The sequence below is a fragment of the Mauremys reevesii genome, linkage group 1 (assembly GCF_016161935.1).
Source record: "Mauremys reevesii isolate NIE-2019 linkage group 1, ASM1616193v1, whole genome shotgun sequence".
Taxonomy (NCBI): Eukaryota; Metazoa; Chordata; order Testudines; family Geoemydidae; genus Mauremys; species Mauremys reevesii.
Window position 1 is genome coordinate 297,645,809 of NC_052623.1, and position 22,509 is coordinate 297,668,317.

At 42.0% G+C, this 22,509-nt stretch overlaps 1 protein-coding gene across 11 annotated transcripts in view; it reads left to right on the forward strand.

Moving 5' to 3' along the window:
- GRIP1 (glutamate receptor interacting protein 1) overlaps positions 1-22,509 on the forward strand; it is a 536,924-nt gene that overhangs the window by 394,562 nt on the left and 119,853 nt on the right. For all 11 annotated transcript variants that reach the window (XM_039501819.1, XM_039501812.1, XM_039501825.1 and 8 more), the window contains 5 exons: positions 10,217-10,352; positions 11,324-11,469; positions 15,681-15,764; positions 16,780-16,855; positions 18,130-18,275. In XM_039501819.1, coding sequence (XP_039357753.1) covers positions 10,217-10,352; positions 11,324-11,469; positions 15,681-15,764; positions 16,780-16,855; positions 18,130-18,275 — 588 coding nt within the window. The remainder of the gene's footprint in view (positions 1-10,216; positions 10,353-11,323; positions 11,470-15,680; positions 15,765-16,779; positions 16,856-18,129; positions 18,276-22,509) is intronic.

The following is a 22,509-nucleotide window of genomic DNA, read 5'->3' on the forward strand; positions in this document are numbered from 1 at the left end:
TGGAGCTGTCTGTCTGCAGACTCAGGGAGACAGCTCTGTATTGGTTTATGTTTGATTCATATTTTCAAGGATTTCTTCACAGCAGAAGGATTTGAAATTTTTTAAATGAAAGCTTGGATTTTGCAGAAATTAATGGTACTCATCCAGGAAAAGACCCCTATTCACCATACTTGAATGAAGTTTTCAAATCCTATCCATAACCTTTCTATATTTCTCTCTCCTGAGACTGCCAGAAAACCATGCCTGCCAACAATGAGCTGAAAGCATTAGGAGCCATGAAGTCTATCCAGTTTAAGAAGCTAGTCTATATTTTTGAACAACCCTCTAAATCCTTATGTGATCTGTTATTAAGACACAAAAGAGGCCCATTTAGAATGTAAAATCAAAATGCCTCCCTTGCAGAAATTCTGCTGATTTGTGGAGGAAATTTCCCATTGTCAAAATTCTTCATAGATTTCCTTTATTAATTAGTCATGTCTTAAGGTCAAAAATAAGCAGCAGGAACAAGTAGTTTTTTAACTTCCATGGGCTTTTAGTCGCCGCACAGAATAATTCACTAAACTGCAAATGTATTTCCTGAAAATCAAGACTTTCTAGTATTTTCTTGAAACTAATGAAAACCCAGCTTTCATTGAAAGGAATGAAAAATGCACACTAAATGTTTGGAAGCAGCACATATGTTTTTATATATTAATTGAATATATTTTTGAGTAAATGTTCTCTCTGTAGTTTTGTGAAAATCTCTCTTGTTCTTTTTCTGAGAAGAGAATGATTCAATTAATTTTTGTTGCTTTCTGTTCATTAACACATAATATTTACATCAACTTGATGAAGATGAAGATCAAAAGATGAAAATCAACTTATTTTCTTTAATTGGACAAATACCCACAAAGGTCAGATTTAAAATTCGAGCCATGAATGGAACTTTTACTGCAATCATGATCCTATTCTTCTTGAAGAAATAATAATCTTCTCATAGTGTCTCTTGGATTTCACTTGGTGTGCAACTCAGTCTATCTTGTTATACCGGTACTTGTGACCATTGTATTTGAACACCTGTCCTGTTGTTATTGAAATTTTCTTGTCCCAAGATGGTGGTTACTTACAGTTCTGTGGTGTGCAGGACAGATTTTGGCCTCAGAACACCAATAAGACCCTTTTGAAAAGCAGGCTCATTGAATTATGGGATTGCAGCAGTGTAACTGAGAGAAGCATTCAGCTCAAGAGGAGTTGTTGTTTTTAAATAACATTGTTTTCAGAGCTCAGTTGTTATAGTAGATACTCAGTTATATATTTGTTGCCCAAATACTATGCTGAGTAAAAATCAGGAAATATAAAGGACACTTTTTGTCTATAGTAGAATGGCACATATTGGTTAAATCCACACCCATGCTGACTCTTACCTGGTAAGCTTAACTTACTTACCCAAAGGTAACTTATTCACCTTAGACTGTAAGCTCATGGACACTACTCACAGTTTGTAAAACACATATGTAAGTCTTTGCATGCTCAGCGCCCTGTACTGTAACTTCTTTGGGGCAGAGACTTTCTTTTTATTGTATGTGTGTACTAAGTTTACTGTAATAGCACCCAATCCCTTACTGGGGCCTGCAGGTGCTATTGCATTATTATTATTATTTATTATTGTTAGCTTCGGAAAAAGTTCTAAAATGTATTTGAAAAGCTGAAACATTAGCATTTACAAACTTTGTCATATTTTCTTTCTTAACCTTTGGCCTTAAAATAATTGTTTTGGTTCATATCGCAGATTAGTTTTGCGGATATATTACCAGTTTGCGTAATACCTTTTAGATGGTATAATAGGGTGTACAAACCCCACACGGGACTGGAAGGGATTAAAGGAAAGCTAGCCCCACCCATCCAGCCCCATAGAGCATGCTCCAGTTGGAGAAAGGGTTGAAAAGGGAACAACCCAGATCAGAATGGGACGGCTGGGTTGGAGGACAGACCTTTCCTGAATGCTCCTGACAAGAGCACCAGAGAAGCCTCTCTCAGGGACTAGAACTATATGGTGAGCCCAGTTGGGGCTGATGGTTTGGTTGCCTTTTCTTTTCACCTTATATTGGACTGGAAGCTAGAGAAGACCAGCAGATGGTAGGAAGTGATCCAACAAGGGTAACTTAGAGGGCACCTTCGAGGGCAGATGGTACCGACCCTACTAGGGCCCTGGGTCCAAGCCCAATGGAGTGGGAGGCTTGGGTTCCCCTACCACTGCCCACCTCACCGCACCTCTGATTAAAAGAGGGCCTGGACTGCAGGACTTGCCTACTGGGGGGGTGGCACTAATTGCACTAATCACTAGGCCTGCTAAACCCACCAAGGACTCTATTACATTTGGTGGAGAGTGTGGGCATCATAGTGTCCCAGGCCTGATAGTAGACCAGAAAGGAGGTGGGGAAAAAAGAAAGGGATGGGTATAGAGAAACTGCTAAAATGGGTTCTTGAAAACCAGCAACAGCAGAGCCAACTGCTCCAGCAGCTCACTGCCCAGCAACAGCAGCAGATGGCACAGCAGCAGGAACAGCAGCAACTAATCCAGCAGGTGGCAATGCTCTTACAACCACCTGAGGCAACCTTGAGTTTAACCATTGGTTGGGGGAACTCTTATAAAAGCCCAGGTATCCCGGTGAAGCTAACTAAAATGGGGCCCACGGATGACCATGAGGCATTCCTGGTCACATTGGAGAGCGTGGACCAAGGAGAGCACCAACAGTGAATACAATATTAACCACACCTGGTTCCCTCTTTACTGCCCTGTATCTCTGTGACCGGGGTGTGTACACCTGAATGATCGATCACCTTTAAGTGTATGGTATACCTTCTTAGCAACGCTTCCTTAACTCTCGTTCCCTAACACCCCTACTCTACTTGCGCTACATTGATGACATCTTCATCATCTGGACTCATGGAAAAGAAGCCCTCGAGGAATTCCACCGAGATTTTAACAATTTCCATCCCACCATCAACCTCAGCCTAGACCAATCCACACAAGCGGTCCATTTCCTAGACACTACTGTGCTAATAAACGATGGTCACATAAATACCACCCTATACCGGAAACCCACTGACCGCTATACTTACTTACATGCCTCCAGCTTCCATCCCGGACACACCACACGATCCATTGTCTACAGCCAAGCTCTAAGATACAACCGTATTTGTTCCAATCCCTCGGACAGAGATAAACACCTACAAGATCTCTATCAAGCATTCTTAAACCTACAATACCCACCTGCTGAAGTGAAAAAACAGATTGACAGAGCCAGAAGAGTACCCAGAAGCCACCTACTACAGGACAGGCCTAAAAAAGAAAATAACAGAACACCACTAGCCATCACCTACAGCCCCCAACTAAAACCTCTCCAGCGCATCATCAAAGATTTACAACTTATCCTTAAAGATGATCCCTCACTCTCACAGATCTTGGGAGACAGGCCAGTCCTCGCTTATAGACAGCCTCCCAACCTGAAGCAAATACTCACCAGCAACCGCACACCATACAACATAAACACTAACCCAGGAACCTATCCTTGCAATAAAGCCCGATGCCAGCTCTGTCCACATATCCATTCAAGTGACACCATCACAGGACCTAATCACATCAGACACACCATCAGGGGCTCGTACACCTGCACATCTACCAACGTGATATATGCCATCATGTGCCAGCAATGCCCCTCTGCCATGTACATTGGCCAAACCGGACAGTCTCTAAAGAATAAATGGACACAAATCTGACATCAGGAATCATAACATTCAAAAACCAGTGGGAGAACACTTCAACCTTTCTAACCACTCAGTGACAGACTTGAAGGTGGCAATTTTGCAACAAAAAAACTTCAAAAACAGACTCCAAAGAGAGACTGCTGAACTTGAATTAATATGCAAACTAGATACTATTAACTGTGGTCTAAACAAAGACTGGGAATGGTTGGGTCATTACACCAATTGAATCTATTTCCCTATGTTAAGTTCTCCTCACACCTTCTATGGGCCATCTTAATTATCACTTCAAAAAGTTTTTTTTCCTCCTGCTAACGATAGCTCATCTCAATTGATTAGAGTCTGCCTGTTGGTATGCATACTTCCACCTTTTCATGTTCTCTGTATGTATAAATATCTCCTGTCTGTGTGTTCCATTCTATGCATCCGAAGAAGTGAGCTTTAGCTCACGAAAGCTCATGCTAAAATAAATTTGTTAGTCTTTAAGGTGCCACAAGTACTCCAATAATTACAGTGTATATTCTCCCCCCTTTCACAATTCTCCACCAAAAATGTTATGCTTAAACAAAGCACAAGAGATCTTCTATAGGGGAGAAGGCAACATGCCACATTTATTGAGAATACAGCAATTAGCATATGCTTTTCAGTCACACACACACACCATGCACACAGCCCCACCAGTCAGTGTTTATAGTTACCAGTCCAGAGTCTAGTGGCCAGCCAGATTGGTCACAGATGGGAGCCGGGCTCTGTCAGTCATGATCCGATGCTCCTGGAGTAGTGGCAAGACGAACCCAAAGTCCCATGGCAAAGCACCCTGTTCTTATAGTCTTTTTTCTCTGTTGAAGTCTATGGATTTTGCCATGTCAGTTTATGACCGGTTACTCCTTAATTGGTGTTATCTTTTGATGTAAACATTCCAAAATACCTCAGAGAGGGTCATCCTGTCCCCGATTTGATTTAATCAATTGACTTTAGGTGTGCCAGCCTCCACCTCATGGTCGTCAATCTTCCCTTCCTCAATCATGGATGTGCGTTGATGGTTCACTGGTGTCAATAAGTCTCGATAAGTGTCTTTGCTCCTCCTTTCTTGACCATCTGGTTAACAATGGCCTTCACACCTTCTCTTTTCCTGACGCATGCATTCCTCATTCACACAAACAATCTTTTACAGAGATCTTTGAGAATACAAACAGCAGTATTTTATATCCAGCAAAAAGACATTGTAAATTAAACCTTGCTAAGTTTTATAACCAAAACAATTCACATTGAGACCTAAGCCTTCAATGTTCCTCTAAATCTACTTAACATAGACAGAATACAGGATCCTGTCTCTTACTAACTATACCTTAAAACAAAGAACTAAAAAGGGTCTAATTCGTAATGCATATGGGGAAAAGAATCCCATAGTCCCAGAGGGTCATTCCTTTGTGCTATTCAAAAAGGGTGGCTGGCAGGATGAAGTCAAATCATACATTAATTCTCATACTACAATTATAAAATCCTGCTTCTACACTAGGATGCTCTGTTGGCCCCCTACTTGACTAGACTGTCCTGAGAGGTATATCAGAGTCTTCATGTGACAACTGCTCAGGACTACTCTCATGTCAAAGCAGCCATCCTAGATGCTTCCAGCATCTCACTAGAAACCTACAGACAGCAGTTCCACCTTGAGAAATTTTTCCCTGTGCGCAGACACGGGCTATTGCCCAGACTCTGAAGAAACACTGCTGGCGATGGCTCCAGTCAGAGATGTGTACAGGAGACCAGGTGACAGAAAAGCTCATTGTAGAACAATTCACTTAAATCCTTCCAGAGGGGGCGTGCAAGTGGGTGGTAAGACATTGGTCAGAAACTTTGGCCAAGGCAGTGTCATTGGCAGAGATTTACCTGATGTCCCTCGAGCTAGAGGCAGAAACACCAAAAGTCAGTCTATGAAGCCCCAGTCCCCGCAGAGTACCAATGCCCGAACTCCGACAAAGGTAATTAGGGAGGTTTGGACACCCAGATCTAGTGGAGGAGGGCACAAAGGCCAAGAGAAGAGCCTGGAAGTCCGCCCTCCACTGATCAAGAGGTTGGCCTGGCTGAACGACCTTATCCAAAGGGATTTCTCCCCTTGAATCAACAGAGAGACCAGTTCCTCCCACCGGGAGCTGTTTTGTATGTGTTCAGTAAGGACATTTCAGAAAGGGCTTCTTATTCATGGACTGTGTTTATGGGCAGGCCTGGATGGCCAATAACAGGGCTTGGAAGAGGGGCCCTGGGAAGATCTTGGTCCCAGTACTAATGAATGGTGTAGCAGTATATGGTCTGATGAAACTCATTCTATAGTCAGATTTTGGTCTGGGAGAGGCTGCTGAGGACGGGAGGTATAATTGGGAACATAATATATCTCCAGTGTATCCATGGAGATGTACAATTCTATCCAAAGAGAAGTACAACTGGCCACGGAAGAACATACTGAAATGATGCAGGCTGGATTGGCAAAAGACCTGGCCTACCTGGTCATACTTGGGCACAACTGGAAGTTCTTTGAAGAAGTGGTCAAAGGGTGGTGAGATGGCACTGTAAAAAAGGCAGAGCTGAAGCCAGAATACCCAGGAAGGCAGGGGTAGCCACGGTGGCCAAGAGGGGGCCATAAGAAGGAAGGGGCTCAGAGGACCAACACCCTCGGGTAGGACCATCTTCAAGGATAACGGACCCGTTGCCTGAACCCAACCAAGGCCATAAGCATTCGCCGCCACTTTTCAACTTAGACCTGCCGTCCAATGAGGGGGAATTTGTGGAAGAACGAAGAAATGACCCGACCCTGAGCAGTGTTTATGAGCAACTTGCCCACGCAGGTGGTAAAGCACTAGACCTGCAACAGTTGAAACAGTGGCCCCATTTTTAACTGATAGGGGAGACGGCATACCGGGCAGTGAAGGGTCCTAAGACAGGAAAAACAAGAAATTCTGGAAGAGGGTGCTGCATTTGGCCCACACAGCCCCATGTGGAGGTCACTTGGTGAGGAAGAAGACTCTTGATAGTGTGACCATGAGGTTCTGCTGGCCAGGCATCCATGAAGAGGTGTGAGAATATTGTGCTTCATGTCCATAATGTCAGTGGACAGGCCAGAAATAGGTCCCAAAAGCCCTCCTGGTACCACTATCCATTGTGGAAGTACCCTTCAAGAGAACAGGCATAGACGTGATCGGCCTGTAGAGAAGTCTGCCGCAGGGCACAAATACATACTGGTAATCTTGGACTATGCCACCAGATACCCCAAGACCTTCCTATCCAGCCAGGAACAGGAGCTGTCGTTGTTCATGTTAGCAAATCCCCTTGACACCCAAGTCTAAAGAAAAAAAAAGACCTTCTCTGCACCATGGGGGCTATATCAGTTTGAAACCATGCCCCGTAGACTTCATGGGGTCACTATCACCTTTCCAGTGGCGGCTGGACAGAGTACTGTGGCCGCATGGGTCGTGTACTGTGGATATCTACATTGACAATATTAGCAGCAAAGAATCCTGTGGCACATTATAGACTAACCGACGTTTTGGAGCATGAGCTTTCGTGGGTGAATACCCACTTCGTCGGATGCATGTAGTGGAAATTTCCAGGGGCAGGTATATATATGCAAGCAAGAAGCAAGCTAGAGATAACGAGGTTAGTACAATCAGGGAGGATGAGGCCCTGTTCTAGCAGTTGAGGTGTGAAAACCAAGGGAGGAGAAACTGGTTTTGTAGTTGGCAAGCCATTCACAGTCTTTGTTTAATCCTGAGCTGATGGTGTCAAATTTGCAGATGAACTGAAGCTCAGCAGTTTCTCTCTGAAGTCTGGTCCTGAAGTTTTTTTGCTGCAGGATGGCCACCTTAAGTTCTGCTATTGTGTGGCCAGGGAGGTTGAAGTGTTCTCCTACAGGTTTTTGTATATTGCCATTCCTAATATCTGATTTGTGTCCATTTATCCTTTTCCGTAGAGAATATTGTCAATCTACAATGAGAGCTGGGCCAAGCACATGAAGCACATTGATGCGGTGTTACGGCTCTCAAGAAGGCAGGTTTGATGGCCAACCCAACCAAATGTTGGCTGGCCACCCAAGAAGTCACCTACCCAGGGTATATCTGGGTGAGAGGAGGGCAGCAACAAACCCTTATGGACAAAGTCCAAGCCCTAACGGGCTGCCTCATCCCTTCCACAAAAAAAGCAAGTCCGGCATTTGTGGGGATTAGTGGGGTACTAGTGATAGTACATCCCAAACTTCACGACCATTGCTGCCCTTTTGACAGACCTGGTGAAGGATACCACACCAAAAGGGTCCATTGGACCAAAAGCTGTGTTGAGGCATTTAGTACACTACAAGACCAGTTGACCTGGGAGCCAGTACTATTCCACCCAGACTTCTTGAAGCCCTTTATTCTCCAAACAGATTCATCCAATGTCAGATTAGGAGTTGTGCTATCTCAAGAATTCAGAGGAGAGGAACATCCTGTTCTCTGTCTCAGCAGCTTTTTCTTTTCACCTCATATTGAACTGGAAGCGGGGGAAGAACATCAGATAGTAGGAAGTGACCTATGGAGGGTAACTCGGATGGTATCTGGGGGGACCAGACACTGTTGACCCTCCTTGGGCCCTGGGCCACAGCTTGGTGGAGTGAGCAGGCCAAGGCTCCCCTACCGCTGCCCACCTCACTGCACTTCTGATTAAAAGAGGGCTTGGACTGCAAGACGTGCCCGCTAGGCGGGGGGTTGGCACTAAGGGCACTAACCACTAAGCTATCTAACCCACTGAGGTCTCCATTATAGCTGGTTGTGGAAAATAGAACTAGAAGTATGTTCAGCCTTAGGCACCAATTCACTGAATTTTCTGAACTCATGTCATTTATTCCACTCTGTAGTTTGACAAATAGAATTTTCTTCTCTAATTTCAGTTCCCATATTAGTTGCAAATTTAAAATAAGGCTGAAAGACCTTTCCTTGTTCTCATTTGTGCACATCCTTATAAACCACCCCACATCCTTATAAATCTCCCGCCTCTCTCTTAAGACTGGAATAGCAGGGGTGTTTACAGGTCAACGATATTGCATTGGCACTGCTCTTTAAAGAATCTTACATACTGTCCACACAGATGAACACTGTGCTTGGCTCAGGCTAGTACCACAATTAACTTACTTTCATGGGCACTAAATTCACTCTCAGATTTTTATAAAAGGGGAAAAAAGCACAGCAATATTTTGTTCCATGGTGTTTCCTAACGCTAGAAGTATTGATTTACAGGGATAGATTTTTCAATGCATTTTGAGGCGTCTCAATGACTATTATGATACACTTCATTGTAGATACAGGCCACTACTTTTAAAACACACATTTATAAGTCTCAAGTATCAGAGGGGTAGCCGTGTTAGTCTGGTTCTGTAGAAGCAGCAAAGAGTCCTGTGGCACCTTATAGACTAACAGATATATTGGCGCATGAGCTTTCGTGGGTGAATACCCACTTCGTTGGATGCATGGAGCTCATGCTCCAATACGTCTGTTAGTCTATAAGGTGCCACAGGACTCTTTGCTGCATTTATAAGTCTGTGTATCTCAAGGCCCTGCCTATAAAAGGGACCCCATTCAACCTCTGATTTTGCTTTGGCAATTGTGGCTGCAAAATTGTGCCCAAATAATTATAGTTGAGGCTACCTTTCAAAATCAGGCTTTAGAAGACAAGGCATTCTGTATGGCATTATTGGACACTTACGAGCCAGATTCTATCACCCTTACTCACAGGAATTGCACTTGAGTCTGCAAGTGTCCCATTAATATCGGTCAGACTACTTGTAGAGAAAGGTGTTACTCAATATAAAGCTGACAGAACTGGATCTTAAATTAATAACAGTTAGAATAGCATTTGACTAATGCCATTCATCCGTAGATTAAAGTGGAACTCTGTTTATCTTAGAGAGAGAACTGATTGGACCGGATACATTTTATTTCTTCCTGAAATCTTATTATGCCTGATTATTCTGGTTAGCATTGACATATAGTAATGGCCTCAAAATTAGTCTGGATCCAAAATTCAGTTACATCATTTTCCCGCTATTTATTTTATTCCAGCAATTCGTTAGCCAACAAAAGTGTATAATTTAAACCTTGGATTTAGAAAGAAAAATCAAAGAAAAGAAAACGATTTGAGAATGTGAAATAGAATACAGAAAAATTACCTTTTATGTAAGCCTTGTATTTATTGGCAGTCTAGAGTATACTAGCTTATTGGTGCATTTTTTAATAACCTATTATGGAATATCTGCATCAGATTTATCTATACATAGAGCTTTGTGGCCCAAGCCTGTGAATTGTATTATAAAAAGCAGGCAGATATACACATTTTCCCTATTAAAATACAAAATTACTTCCTTGGGAGGTAGATGAAATAGTTTTAAAAAAAAAGCAACATCTGTGATACAATTTAAATTTTAATAACGCCAATAATTTTCTTTCAACAGAGGAATTCAAGGGCTCAACAATAGTTGAATTAATGAAAAAAGAAGGCACCACCCTAGGGCTTACGGTATCGGGTGGAATTGACAAGGATGGGAAACCACGAGTATCTAACCTTCGTCAAGGAGGAATCGCTGCTAGGTAACCACATCTCAAGCCACAAAATACATTATAAGATGTGATTGCTTCAAAAAATACATACCACATCAAAAAGGTCACTAATAAATAAGTGACTACCAGCATCTGTAAGGCAGCACATCAGAGCAGAGAAGCGATATAAGAAACATTTCAATAGTAGTTGAACCGTTGCGTCCCTCAAGGCTGCTCTGATAAAAAGCCAGAAATACTGATGATGCATCATTTCAAGAATAATCTAATTTCTTATAAATGGTTTAAATTTAATGAATTGTTGTCCTTGAATAAAACCTACAAAAACACACTATAATGTAAAGGAAAAAGTATAGTTGAAAAGCTTGGATAAGGTGGTATCATAGTTTCAAATGACTGTTGATGACCTGTTTAGTAAAGATATATATAGAGAGCTCACTGGCCTGCTTCTACAGAGAAAGCAGAACAAGCTGTAACTGGGGAGAGATGTAGCTGGAGAGACCCAGATTAAGGCAAATCATTCCAAGTAAACTGAGCAGAACATGTGCCAATGGGCTCTGGTTTACCTGCTGTAGTTGTGATGTTGGCTGTGGAGGCAACAACTTGTCCAGAAAATACTTCTGGCAGTAGCCCAAGCAGAGAGAGGTGGCAGGGAGTGGGGAAGGGAAGGGGAGGGAGGTTAAAAGAGCACATGAAGGAAGAGAAATCATCCCAGGTATAGCTGAGTACTGTAACCGGCATGGTTATGCAGTCCTGATTTCCTACCTCAGAATTTAACACTCTAATACGTCTCTTTGTATATATTTTATGTATTATATTAGATTAAATTCTTGAAATGTCACTCTGCTATTTGGAAAATCAGCACAAGAAGGGTTTTGCTTGTTTTAATTTAGTTGTGTGGCAAGATTCGTTTTTATCAACACTAAAAATGTAATTGAAAGCAACTCTGCTACTCTGGCAACATGACATACAAGTTTATGGAAGAGAACATGTGTCTGTTGCAGAAGTGACCAGCTGGACGTGGGAGACTACATCAAATCTGTGAATGGAATCAACCTGACAAAATTTCGCCATGACGAGATCATCAGCCTCCTCAAGAATGTTGGCGAGAGGGTTGTTCTAGAAGTGGAGTATGAGCTCCCTCCAGTCTGTAAGTAATGGACAGATAAACTGAAATAATCTTACACACAGAATAACAGAATGGACATTTTCGATAAGAGGTTTTTATAATGTGTGTTTCCGCTACAGTTATTGCAGAGTGCAGAAATGGTCAAATCAAATGATTATGTAGTGTGGGGTTTTCAAAAGCACCTAAATGGCTGAGGAGCACAAGTCCCATTGAAATTCAGCTTCCAAATACAGGCAACGTAAACAGTTTATACCTACACCTTATTCACTATTTCCCCATAACTTTGGGGATGACCATTAACTAAGGATATTGGGAAATACATTTGATATATTCAGAGGCAAGAGAACTATGGAGTAGGGTGGGGGAAGAGAACAGGAACTCAAACCTCCACTTTTGTTTCCTGTTTCCCCTGTATCTCTGTCTTCAGTTCCTCTCCACCTTTTTGTCTTAACAGTAAGATATCTCAAGAAGATAATAGTGCCCATTAGTTTTAGCAGTACCTCTGCCTTCCTCCTTTTAAGATGCAGTCCCCTTCCATGCATAAAGCCCCACAAAGCCCCCTCTGGTGAATACCTTACCTTTGTGACTTCTGGGGTCATGACTGAGGAGTGACCTGCCCACCCCATAACATCACCAGGAACTGCCAACTCACTCCTTTCCTCCTTCTGTCCTCTTCAACTCCAAACCCTCAACAGATTCGTGATAAGGGTTTTCTGGGTGATAAGAGACTTGCCTGCCTCTCAGTGTATAAACATTGTGTCTCTGCCACCTCACTGACCTCAATCTCAGTCTGAGGCTCCGAGGTATATTAGGTTGCACGGTATAATAGGCAAACTACAGAAGAGGTAAGAAGGATGATGTGGACTAGACAGTCCCTCCCTAAAGAGTTTAATCATGGGGGAAAGGGTGAGCCTAAAAGTGGGGAAGAGAGCTGGCCAGCAGATCACATACCCCCTGAAGACATCAGCCCTGGAGGGTTGTTTTAAGCAGACGGGGGGATGTGCTGGGAGCTGAGTGGTTGAGTGGGTGAATGGAGGACCTCAAGCTGTCCAAAATGGACTCCAAGATTCAAGTTCATGTTGACACCTAAAGCTACCTGACTTTACCTTATTTTGGGTGTTGTTATGAAAAGAAGTACACACAGCCCTACTTAACATCTTCCTTCCCTCTTTCCTTAGCCCATCCATCCCCAGTTTTTTTAAGGTGTGTGTGTATGTGTGTGTGTGAGAGAGAGAATTAGTGGCAGTTGGGAGGAATCAGGTGGGTAATGGTGGTTGGAGTGATGGTGAGCTGGAAAGGTGAGGGCTGGAACTGGAGGGACTGCTAGTGGCAGCTGGCTGGCATAAGGCTAGCTGCTGATGCTCTGCCAGCCAGCTAAGAAAAGTAGGTGCTCTTTCATGTCACCCATCAAGTGGGAAAGGTCTGTTCTTACTGATACTGGACAAGAAAAGGAAGGAAGACCTGCAGAACCAGCTTGCTAGGACTTCCCTGTCTAAACAAAGGGATGCAGTGTACTGGAAGCAGAGCATCCCATTGATCTCTCTACATTCCTGATGCATTATGGTGCCTCAAGGAGCAAGGGTTAATGAACCTCATTGTGTTCTAGCTGCTGGCAATTAACTCAAATTATGGAATTCTTTGTTTTTATGAACTTTTGGCAACTTCCTTAATTTGCTTTGAATGTTTATTGTTGATGAGTGGTTGTAGAGGATAACTGAACTTCATGTTCAGAATTAGGATATTTCAATTAATTAAGTAAATTAAGCTGTCATAGGTTTGTTCCCCACTTTGAACTTTAGCGTCCAAAAGGTGGGGACCTGCATGGATCCTTCTAAGCTTAAATCCTAGCTTAGATCTGGTACCACTGCCACCAGCCAGGTTTTAGGGTCTGGCACACTCTCTGTTCCCCCAAACCTTTCCCAGGGGGAACCCAGATCCAAACTCCTGGGATCTTAACACAAAGGGAAATAAACCATTCCCCCTCCCAGACTTTCCCTCCCTTGGTCGTCAGGGAAAACTACTTTGATTCAAACTCCTTGAATCTAAAACAAAGAGGGATTCACCTTCCCCCCTCCTCTCTTCCCCCCACCTATCCCTGGTGAGTCAGACTAATCCCCTGGTCTCAAACAAGGGAAAAATCAAACAGGTTCTTAAAAAGAAAAGTTTTTAATTAAAGAAAGAAAAAGTAAAAAACTATCTCTGTAAAATCAGGATGGAAGTTTACAGGGTACAGCTTATAAAAACTAGAGGGACTCTAGCATAAGTAGTGGATGTGGTTATTTTGCTAGCATTTTTTTCTTTTGCAGCTAACCAAATCTACTTTCTACAGTTTAGGCACTGTTGGTATATGTGCAACTTTGGTCAGTTGAAATATGTGTCTGTCATGCAACATTACAGTGGTAACCATAACCATTTATTTAAGTTTTCAGAATTTCTGACCTCTTTGTGCAAGTGTAGCTGGTAACGAGACTGAATAATAGCATCCTAGCTATCCCTGTTGACATCCACTGAATATTATATGCATTGTGCCTTGTAATATATAGTAGAAATATTTCTGTACATCAGCTTATGCTTTGCAGACCTTGTCATCCCCCCAGCATGCTGAAACTGCACTGCTGGGGCAGATGGGGTAGTTGTGGCTTCAGACTGTGGGGGCACCCCCCCAGTGGAGTAGTAATGATGGAGTAAGCATTAATTTACTCACAGAAACCTTGTGACAGGGGCAGTGCTGCAGAGAGTAGTAATCCCATTATTCCTGCCCACACCTTCCATTTTGCACAGAACCCAATATGTAGGTGAGGGACCCCTCTCTGTATTTCCTGGATGCACCAAAATTTTGTCCCCTCTGTCCACAGAGACCTTTAGTATGGCCTTTATTAACAGCATCCTGACCTTTTAACTCTTTACACTGCAGCAATGCTAATTGCAAGTCCAACATGGAACAATGCTATTAAGTAATTTGTTAATTCCTTGTGTGCTCCCTTGTTTGTAAGACCCTGTTAGAAGCTTGCAAATGTTTCTCCTGTTGGATTTTTGCATTTTTTGGAACCAGTGAATTCTCCACTTTTTCCAAAGTTTTTTCTATTAGCAATTAAATTTAAATGGCTTTTTGTTTCTTAACAACATCATCTTCGACTTTCATACAATGGTTTATTGTCCCCAACCATCTTGATTTGTGCACCAGCCTTTTCAACTGATGTCAACATGAGTCTGGAAACAACTGATTTTGCAGTGTCAAAAAAATAAGCTTAAAGTTGGTGAGGTTTGTAGCCTAAAAATCTTGACTCTACCTTTTGAGCAACAAGAGTAAAGGTTCCTGGATTCTGGGTTGAGCAACTGACTCTTTAACTGACCTGGAGCAATTGACTTGACATCTTTGTGCCTCACTGCACACCCCTGGCATGGCACGTAGGGTATGTATAACAACACACCGTAGTGAAAAGCAAGCTGTGTCCGTGCTTGGTGTGTAGCTACATGCATCAATGAAAGGCTCTGTCGGGGATGAGGAAGCAAGGACAGTTTCATCAGTGGGGAACTGCCAGAGCCTTTACGCTGCCTCTGCCGTGCCAAAGGCTTTCCCTACTGCTGGAGTCTTTCACTGCAGCGGGGAAAGGCTCTGACAGCTCCCTGCTGCTGGAGCCTTTCTCTGCCACAAGGAACTGCTGTACCCTTTTCCTGCAATAGGGAAGGACTCCAGCAGTGGAGAGGCAGCAGGACATTACACTGCAAAAAATAGCAGTAACCGGAGCAGGGGGAAGGGAGGGAGGAATTTGGGGGGGTGACAGCAGCTGGGAAGCACTGCTTGAGCAAGTAGGGTACATCCTACAGGGTTCAGGCATGTCCTTATCTTCTCACCTAGGCAGTACCTCCCCATCTACACTTCTATTTATACCTTTGCTAGGCGGGTGTGTAGTGTATGTACTTTACACACTGCCAAAAGCAGTGTGCAATGTAGACATACCTTCAGACACAGAGAGCCAGATCCCTCAGTGGCTGTCAATGGGACTCGCTCTCCATTGATCTCAGTGGGTCTATGCCAGCTTATACTAGCTGAAGATCTGATCCACAATGTTCTCAGTAAGAACATGGGTTGTAGTTAAATTACAGCTGTTAAAAACAGTCTTTTGTAGTTGAACTCTTCCAAGTGTATGATCAGAAATGCAAGAGCTTGCTTGGAAGCAGTGTAGAGCTATGAGTATAATTAGACAAAACTTTTCTTTTAAATCTTTCAGCTGTACAAGGATCAGGTGTCATATTTAGAACGGTGGAAGTTACTTTACATAAAGAAGGGAACACTTTTGGGTTTGTAATACGAGGTAAGTTATCCCTAAACATGAATAGTCAGAATTTCTAGACGAGCAAAATAGCAATAAGTTTTTATGATACTGTGCAATCATATTTCAAGATTTGTTGTCTACAGTTTGTAAATCCTGTGTGATTAATGCATGATTTCTTCTGTACTTAATGAACTGTGTTTATGAACTGGTATAAATTTTTATTTATGGAGCAATAAAAATGAATAGTAATGAATGCCAAGAACATACCTGACTTTGGGTCACACAAGGCCAAATCCTCATCTCAGTGAAGTAGATGGGAAGTTTGCCATTTGTAATGGGATCAGGGCTCTTAAAGGAGATATCTTGTACACTATTTATATAAGTTAGCTATTAAAATTTGTTTTATAGTTTAGTAACATCCCCACTCTCTATAGTAGAATGAGAGTCTTCATGCTGAATTAGAGAACAGAAAATCTTTATGCAGCTTTTAGACAATGATACTCCTATGGTAAATTGTGGGAGTTTATTAGCTCATAGACTTCAAGGTCAGAAGGGACCATCATGATCATCTAGTCTGTCCTCCTGTACATTGCAGGCCCCGGAACCTGTAACAGAACCGTACCCTCAGGGAAAGCAGTGTCCTGGGTCTTTTTCAATGTGTAGGGTCTCCTAGTGGTCACTGTTGTGCTATTCTAAGAATAAAATTTTCCCTCCTCGGTGCAGCAAAGTATTCAGGATACCTAGTGCTAAAGAGGGCATACTGAGAACAAAAAAGGGGAATGAATTTGTGGGGGTGGGGGGTTAAGAAATGAATATCCCATTTAACAAATCCTATTCTAAAGGAGCAGGAGAGTAGGAATCACCTCTATTATAAGCTAACAGAGCACTACTCCACATGTACAGTCATGTAGGTGTATTTTAGTGGCTTAATGGTTCTTGCTTTTCTAACCAGTCTGTAAGTATGCATGCTGCAAGCCTTTGGAATTGCATTTTGGAAATGAGTTTTCATTTAAAAAAAAAAAGGAGTACAAGGGTGTTTTATTCCCTTTTCTAGGTGGAGCACATGATGACAGAAATAAATCTCGTCCTGTTGTAATAACATGTGTTAGACCTGGAGGGCCTGCTGACAGGTACAATTCATTTTCCTCTGTAGCGAGAGAAAGAGAGAAAGGTTAGGTTGTCTGGGACAGAAGTTAAGACAGACATCTGTGAAGTACAATAGACACGTTCAAACCCAATCCTTTGAAATTAAAAAATTATGCATTTCATTGTAATAACAATAGGCAACCATAGGAGGTTGGCGCATGATGACATAGCATGAATTTTAAGTAAGAGACTAAGCTGCTTGTTTCAGAATTTCCTGTCACACACTTAATATATATATATATATATACACACACACACACACACACAGAGATGAATTAAAAATCCTAAAAAATGCTATGATGGGATTATTGCATGCCCTTCACAGCTTTCAAACAACCTTTTGATGCACAGTGCAACCTTAATGTACAGTTTAATTCCATACTGTATTTCAAAATGTATTTCTCTTGCACTACAGAAACAAATGATGTAGATGTGTATTATAATTTTTTTCTGGGAAAATATTAGAGCCAATCCTGACCTGAGTTATTGCTCAGTCCTTTCTCAGGCTTAACTCCCACTCTCCCACTCACTCAGTCCCGAGTAAGGAGTTTAGGATATGGCCCTATTAGCATATTTTCTCTCTCTCTCTCTGTACATACATATATATAAATCTCATGTCTGTAAAAAAAGAAGAAAAAAGCTATTTTGATAAGTGATTCTATATGTCAATTACATTTTCAGAAATGGCATTGGTGTCCTTAAAACATTAAAGGAACTAAACACACAGTTTCTTTAAAGGATGCTGAGCTCTCTGGCTTATGCTCAGAAATTTTGTCTCTAGCCAAAATTAATAAAAAACAAATGTTCAAGAGATCCTTTGTCTTTTTTTTTCCTGTTTCCCTTCCTCCCTGCCCTTTTCTCTGAGACCTGGGTTAAAAATAGGAATACTTTCATTTCCTCTTATAATTCAGGATATGTTATGATATATACCTTGGAGGGAGGATGGCATTGCTAGCCAATTTTCTTTCAGAGAGAGAGAGAGAGCATATATTGTGACAAAACCAATACCTAATAGCAGTCCACTGTGACTTGATTATTTAGTGATGGGTAGTTTTTCCCATCACTGATTTTCCGATTAAAGCAATTTCCTTTTCACAATGACCCCTGAGCGTTTTACTGTCAAAGTAAATGTTAAGAGTAAAGTCAAGTGGGATAGATGTCAGGAAGGGCGTGAGTGAATCGCTTTGCATAAGTGGCTATTATCTCTAAACCACATGATATTAAATTAATAAGGACTGTTCCTTTAATTTCTCTTCAGAGAGGGCACAATCAAACCTGGTGACAGGTTGCTGAGTGTTGATGGAATTCGACTCCTTGGAACGTCACATGCTGAAGCCATGAGTATTCTGAAACAGTGTGGACAGGAAGCGACTCTGCTGATAGAATATGACGTCTCAGTAATGGGTACGTTGAAATTCTGAGCTTTAGTTCTGGCAGCCATCAGTGACATTTTACTAACCATCCCCGATAAACTACTTCAAAATTGATTCTGACTTGTTATACTTCAGATATTCCCATCAGCACCTTCTCATTAATATTTTTCGGTTCATGGAGAGGTGAGCAGTATTGTGATTTAGAGTCTTGATATTTCATGGTTTGTAGAGTGACACCAGTGGATCCTAGCAAAGGAACTCTCCCAGTGACTACCTTATGTTTGTACAAAGTAGATAAAGGTGTGTAAGCATTTCTGTCCAAATTGCACAAATGGGAGGTTTACTTGCTGTAGCAGGAATCCTTATTTTATTTTGCCAGCACAATGACAAAAGCTATGCAACCACCAATATCCAGAAATGGCAAAGAAGGTGTGTGAGAGAGCAGAAGGAGGTAGGAAGAAGATAAACTGTGAGATGCAAAATGAGCTTGAATTTTGATACAAGATGCAATGGGAATCCAGTGAAGATATTTGATGAGGGGCTGAACATGGCCAGAATGTGAGACAGAGTAGATGTTTTTTTACAGCAGAGTTTTGAATAGATGTTTCATCTGCTTTTGGAGAGACATTCCATCACCCTCGTTTGTATCACTTCGATTGAAGGCTCTTGATGATGGGGAACTTGCCTTTTTATATCAGCATATGTTTGTATGGCACTGTGTACACCTATGACACTGTAGAAATACTAATATATCGATTTTCTGCCTTTATATAGTAGTGAGAAATTTGACTAAACTTGCCCCAGGCCTCCCCCTGCCATTACATCCCTGGCTGGTTAAGACATATTCTGAAACGTGTTGTGCACGTCACAAGGCACAGGATCAACAGCAGCAGTAGGCAGGAAAGGCAGTCAGTTGAACTGAAGCATCTCCACTCTCTTTGGGAGCCTTTCATCATTCATTCTTCCTCAGCTACCTAGATCGATTCCTGCCTGGCAGGAAAGTGACCTTTTTGAATTTTGCCACATGGCATGGATTCAAATGCCCAGACTTTGGAAAAGATTGACATTTAGAAATAAAACTTCAGACAAATATTAGAGCTTAGAACAGCTCTCTTACTTCTGGAAGTAATTTTTCTTCACATAGCATATACTCTCATTCATTCATTCCCTCCCCCCACTATCAGCAAAGCAGTGGTGGCCTTGGATAGTTTCTGTTGGAGACCCACAATGGCCCCACAGCCAGAAAAGAGATGGTAGCTCAGCCATTTGGGTGGAGAACTTCTCTGGAGAAAACATGAATGCAGATTATGTTGAGGCCATAGAGGACTCTCAGAGATCAGGTGTTTCCAAGCATCTGCCATTTCACCTTTGGTGCTTTTCTGGATAAATCAGTGCTATCTGGCATCACAATTGAAACCAGATTCATTTTGTTCTCCACCTAAAAATAATCATTTACAAATACTCGGGAATGCTCTGTGGGCATTATCCAGAGCTAATTGAAGTCAGTGGAAAGACTCCCATTGATTTCAGTGGGCTTTGGGTCAAGACCTAAACCTTCAGCTGGGCCCTCATTTCAGAGGATGTGCCCTCTCCTCACCCCTCTGTGTACTGGACAGGACCAGCTTCAACTCCAGAGAGGATTTCCTCTGAAATTTCCACAGGCTTGGTAGAGGACAAGACTGGACTGAGACCGAATGTTCTCCTGGCTCCAGGCATCTCCAGCTGGCCATGCTCACAATACAATGAGTCCTGACCACATACTGGCTGTGCAGAGTGTCTTGTCAGCCCTGAGAGGTGAATAGAATGATGGTTCTTTGGCTTCTCCTGCACCCTCTCCTCTACCACAACCATCACATACTTCGCAGTCAGAGTAGGGCAGCATTGTCCTGTCAGTCAGTGCACTAGAACCTCAGAGTTACAAACACCAGAGTTATGAACTGACCGGTCAACCACACACCTCATTTGGAACCAGAAGTATGCAGTCAGGCAGCCTCAGAGACAAAAAACAAATACTGTACAGAACAGTACTGTGTTAAATGTAAACTGCTAAAAAAAAGGGAAAGTTTAAAAAAAAAAAGATTTGACAGAGTAAGGAAACTGTTTCTGTGCTTGTTTCATTTAAATTAAGATGGTTAAAAGAAGCATTTTTCTTCTGCCTAATAAAGTTTCAAAGCTGTATTAAGTCAGTGTTCAGTTGTAAACTTTTGAAAGAACAACCATAATGTTTTGTTCAGAGTTACGAACATTTCAGAGTTATGAACAACCTCCAATCCTGAGGTGTTCGTAACTCTGAGGTTCTACTATATTTCACTTGCACCTTGGGCGAGTCACTTTACCTCTCTAGCTTGTATACGCTGCACACTAAGCCCAGGCTCTGACTCAGGTTTGAGCCCAAACCTCTCTTCCATCCACACACAAATCAGTCTGAAGTGAGTCCTAGGACCCTGCTGGGGAAGTGGATCAGAGCCTGAGGCCCCCTGTCATTTGGCAGTGTGGATGCAGCTCAAGCCTGAGAGCTAAGTAAGAAGGTCTGTGTACTCCAGTATGGATATGTTAGCATGGCTGAGACCCAGATCCAGCAATTGTAAGCCCAGGTTTACAGTGCAGTATGGATGCTCAAGCATGGGCTTGGAAACACTGCGTTCACAAGCTCGAGTCCCATTGACCTGGGTTTACAATGCAGTATAGATGTACTATCTGTGCCCCTCTCGCTCCCCCCACACACATACTTTGTCTGTTTAGATTGTAAACAGCATAGGGCAGGGACTGCCTCTTCCTGTCTGTCTAACACAATGGGGCCCTGATCTGAGTTGGGGCTCTAAGCACTAGTGTAATACCAATAATGGTAATAGCATTCCTTGCCTGTTGATCAGACCATGTCACTTCCTTCTTGAAGGCCCTCCAGCTGCATTGAACTTTATGGGACTATGCATTGCTTAAAGTTGCTCACATGCTTAAGTGCCTTGCTGAGTTGGGCAAAGAAGCTTGTCAACCTACCAACATGAAAGGGTACTATCTGCTTGTTGCTGCTTCTTTGGAAACGTGTCTTGTTTAAAAGACTGATTCATGGAGGACATTAGGATATAGTTTCTAGAGGACTTTGAAATAATAAGAATGAGAAACAATAGATTCATCTCTGAAAATGATAGGAAAATGTGTGCTACAGTGACAGCTTGAGGAAAACTGTCTTTACGGTGAATTCAGAGCATAGAAATGTTCTGGAGGAGTAGAGATGGCAATCTGCCAGCTGTCTTTCTTTTCCCAAAACTGTCTCATTCTGTTTTGATGATGAAAGAAGATGGTTGCTCCTATGCCCTAGAAGATTTAGGGGAGATTACAAATATTTCTGATTTTGTGAGAAATAAATAATGCTGCAAGTCCATGTGCGTCTGCACAGGAGTAGGGTATGAAAATTTCACACTAAATTTAGTATCTTTCAGAGATAGTATAAACTGCATGGACTTTATGGCTTTTTTATTTTTCATGGTAGTCCTTAAATTAAGTCATTGACGGGAGATTAACTATACTTTCTTATCATGAGTGATTTAAAAATCTCTTCAGGAAGAGGAAAACATATGAGTCAAGTCAATTGGCTGTGTGAGATAATACACAGGGGACATTTTTTTCCGGAAATATCTACAGTGAATCTTTCTGTTCTGCATTGGATTGTATCTATTTCTAAAGGACATAGTGTAGGGTAGAAGAACGATCTCTACATGGAGAATTACTGCATTAGATTGAAGTAAGCCCTCAGATTGTTCAAGCTAGAAATATTGTACTGTAGTTTGCGAAGTGAGTTTCATAATGGCTTATTTTAGATAGTGGATGAGCACTAAATTACTCTTTCCCAAGAAAACAAATCTGGAGCTCAGGTTTTCTTCAAGAAGAAGCTGGATTTCAGAGATCTTTTGGGCACAGATGAGAAATCCTGTAAAAGTGCCACTATAGCCACAAAACAAGATATTGACACAAGTTCAAAATTATGAATCCCACTGTCCCCTTCCAAGAGGAGGAATAAAAGTTTATCAATAGATTTCTTAATGAGCAGAATAGGGAAGGTACTCTTCAGGATTTTCAAGAACATCTGAATCCCATAATTATAATTACTGTATTTACTCTGAAAGACAATGAAAAAAATTCTGAAAAGCTTGAAGAAAATTCATCAATCTGCTTAGATTTCAGGACATCTAAATAGTACCGTGATTTAGAATTTTGACCTTGATCTAACTAAAATATAGCTTATTGTTGCCCCTTCAAGCTGTCTA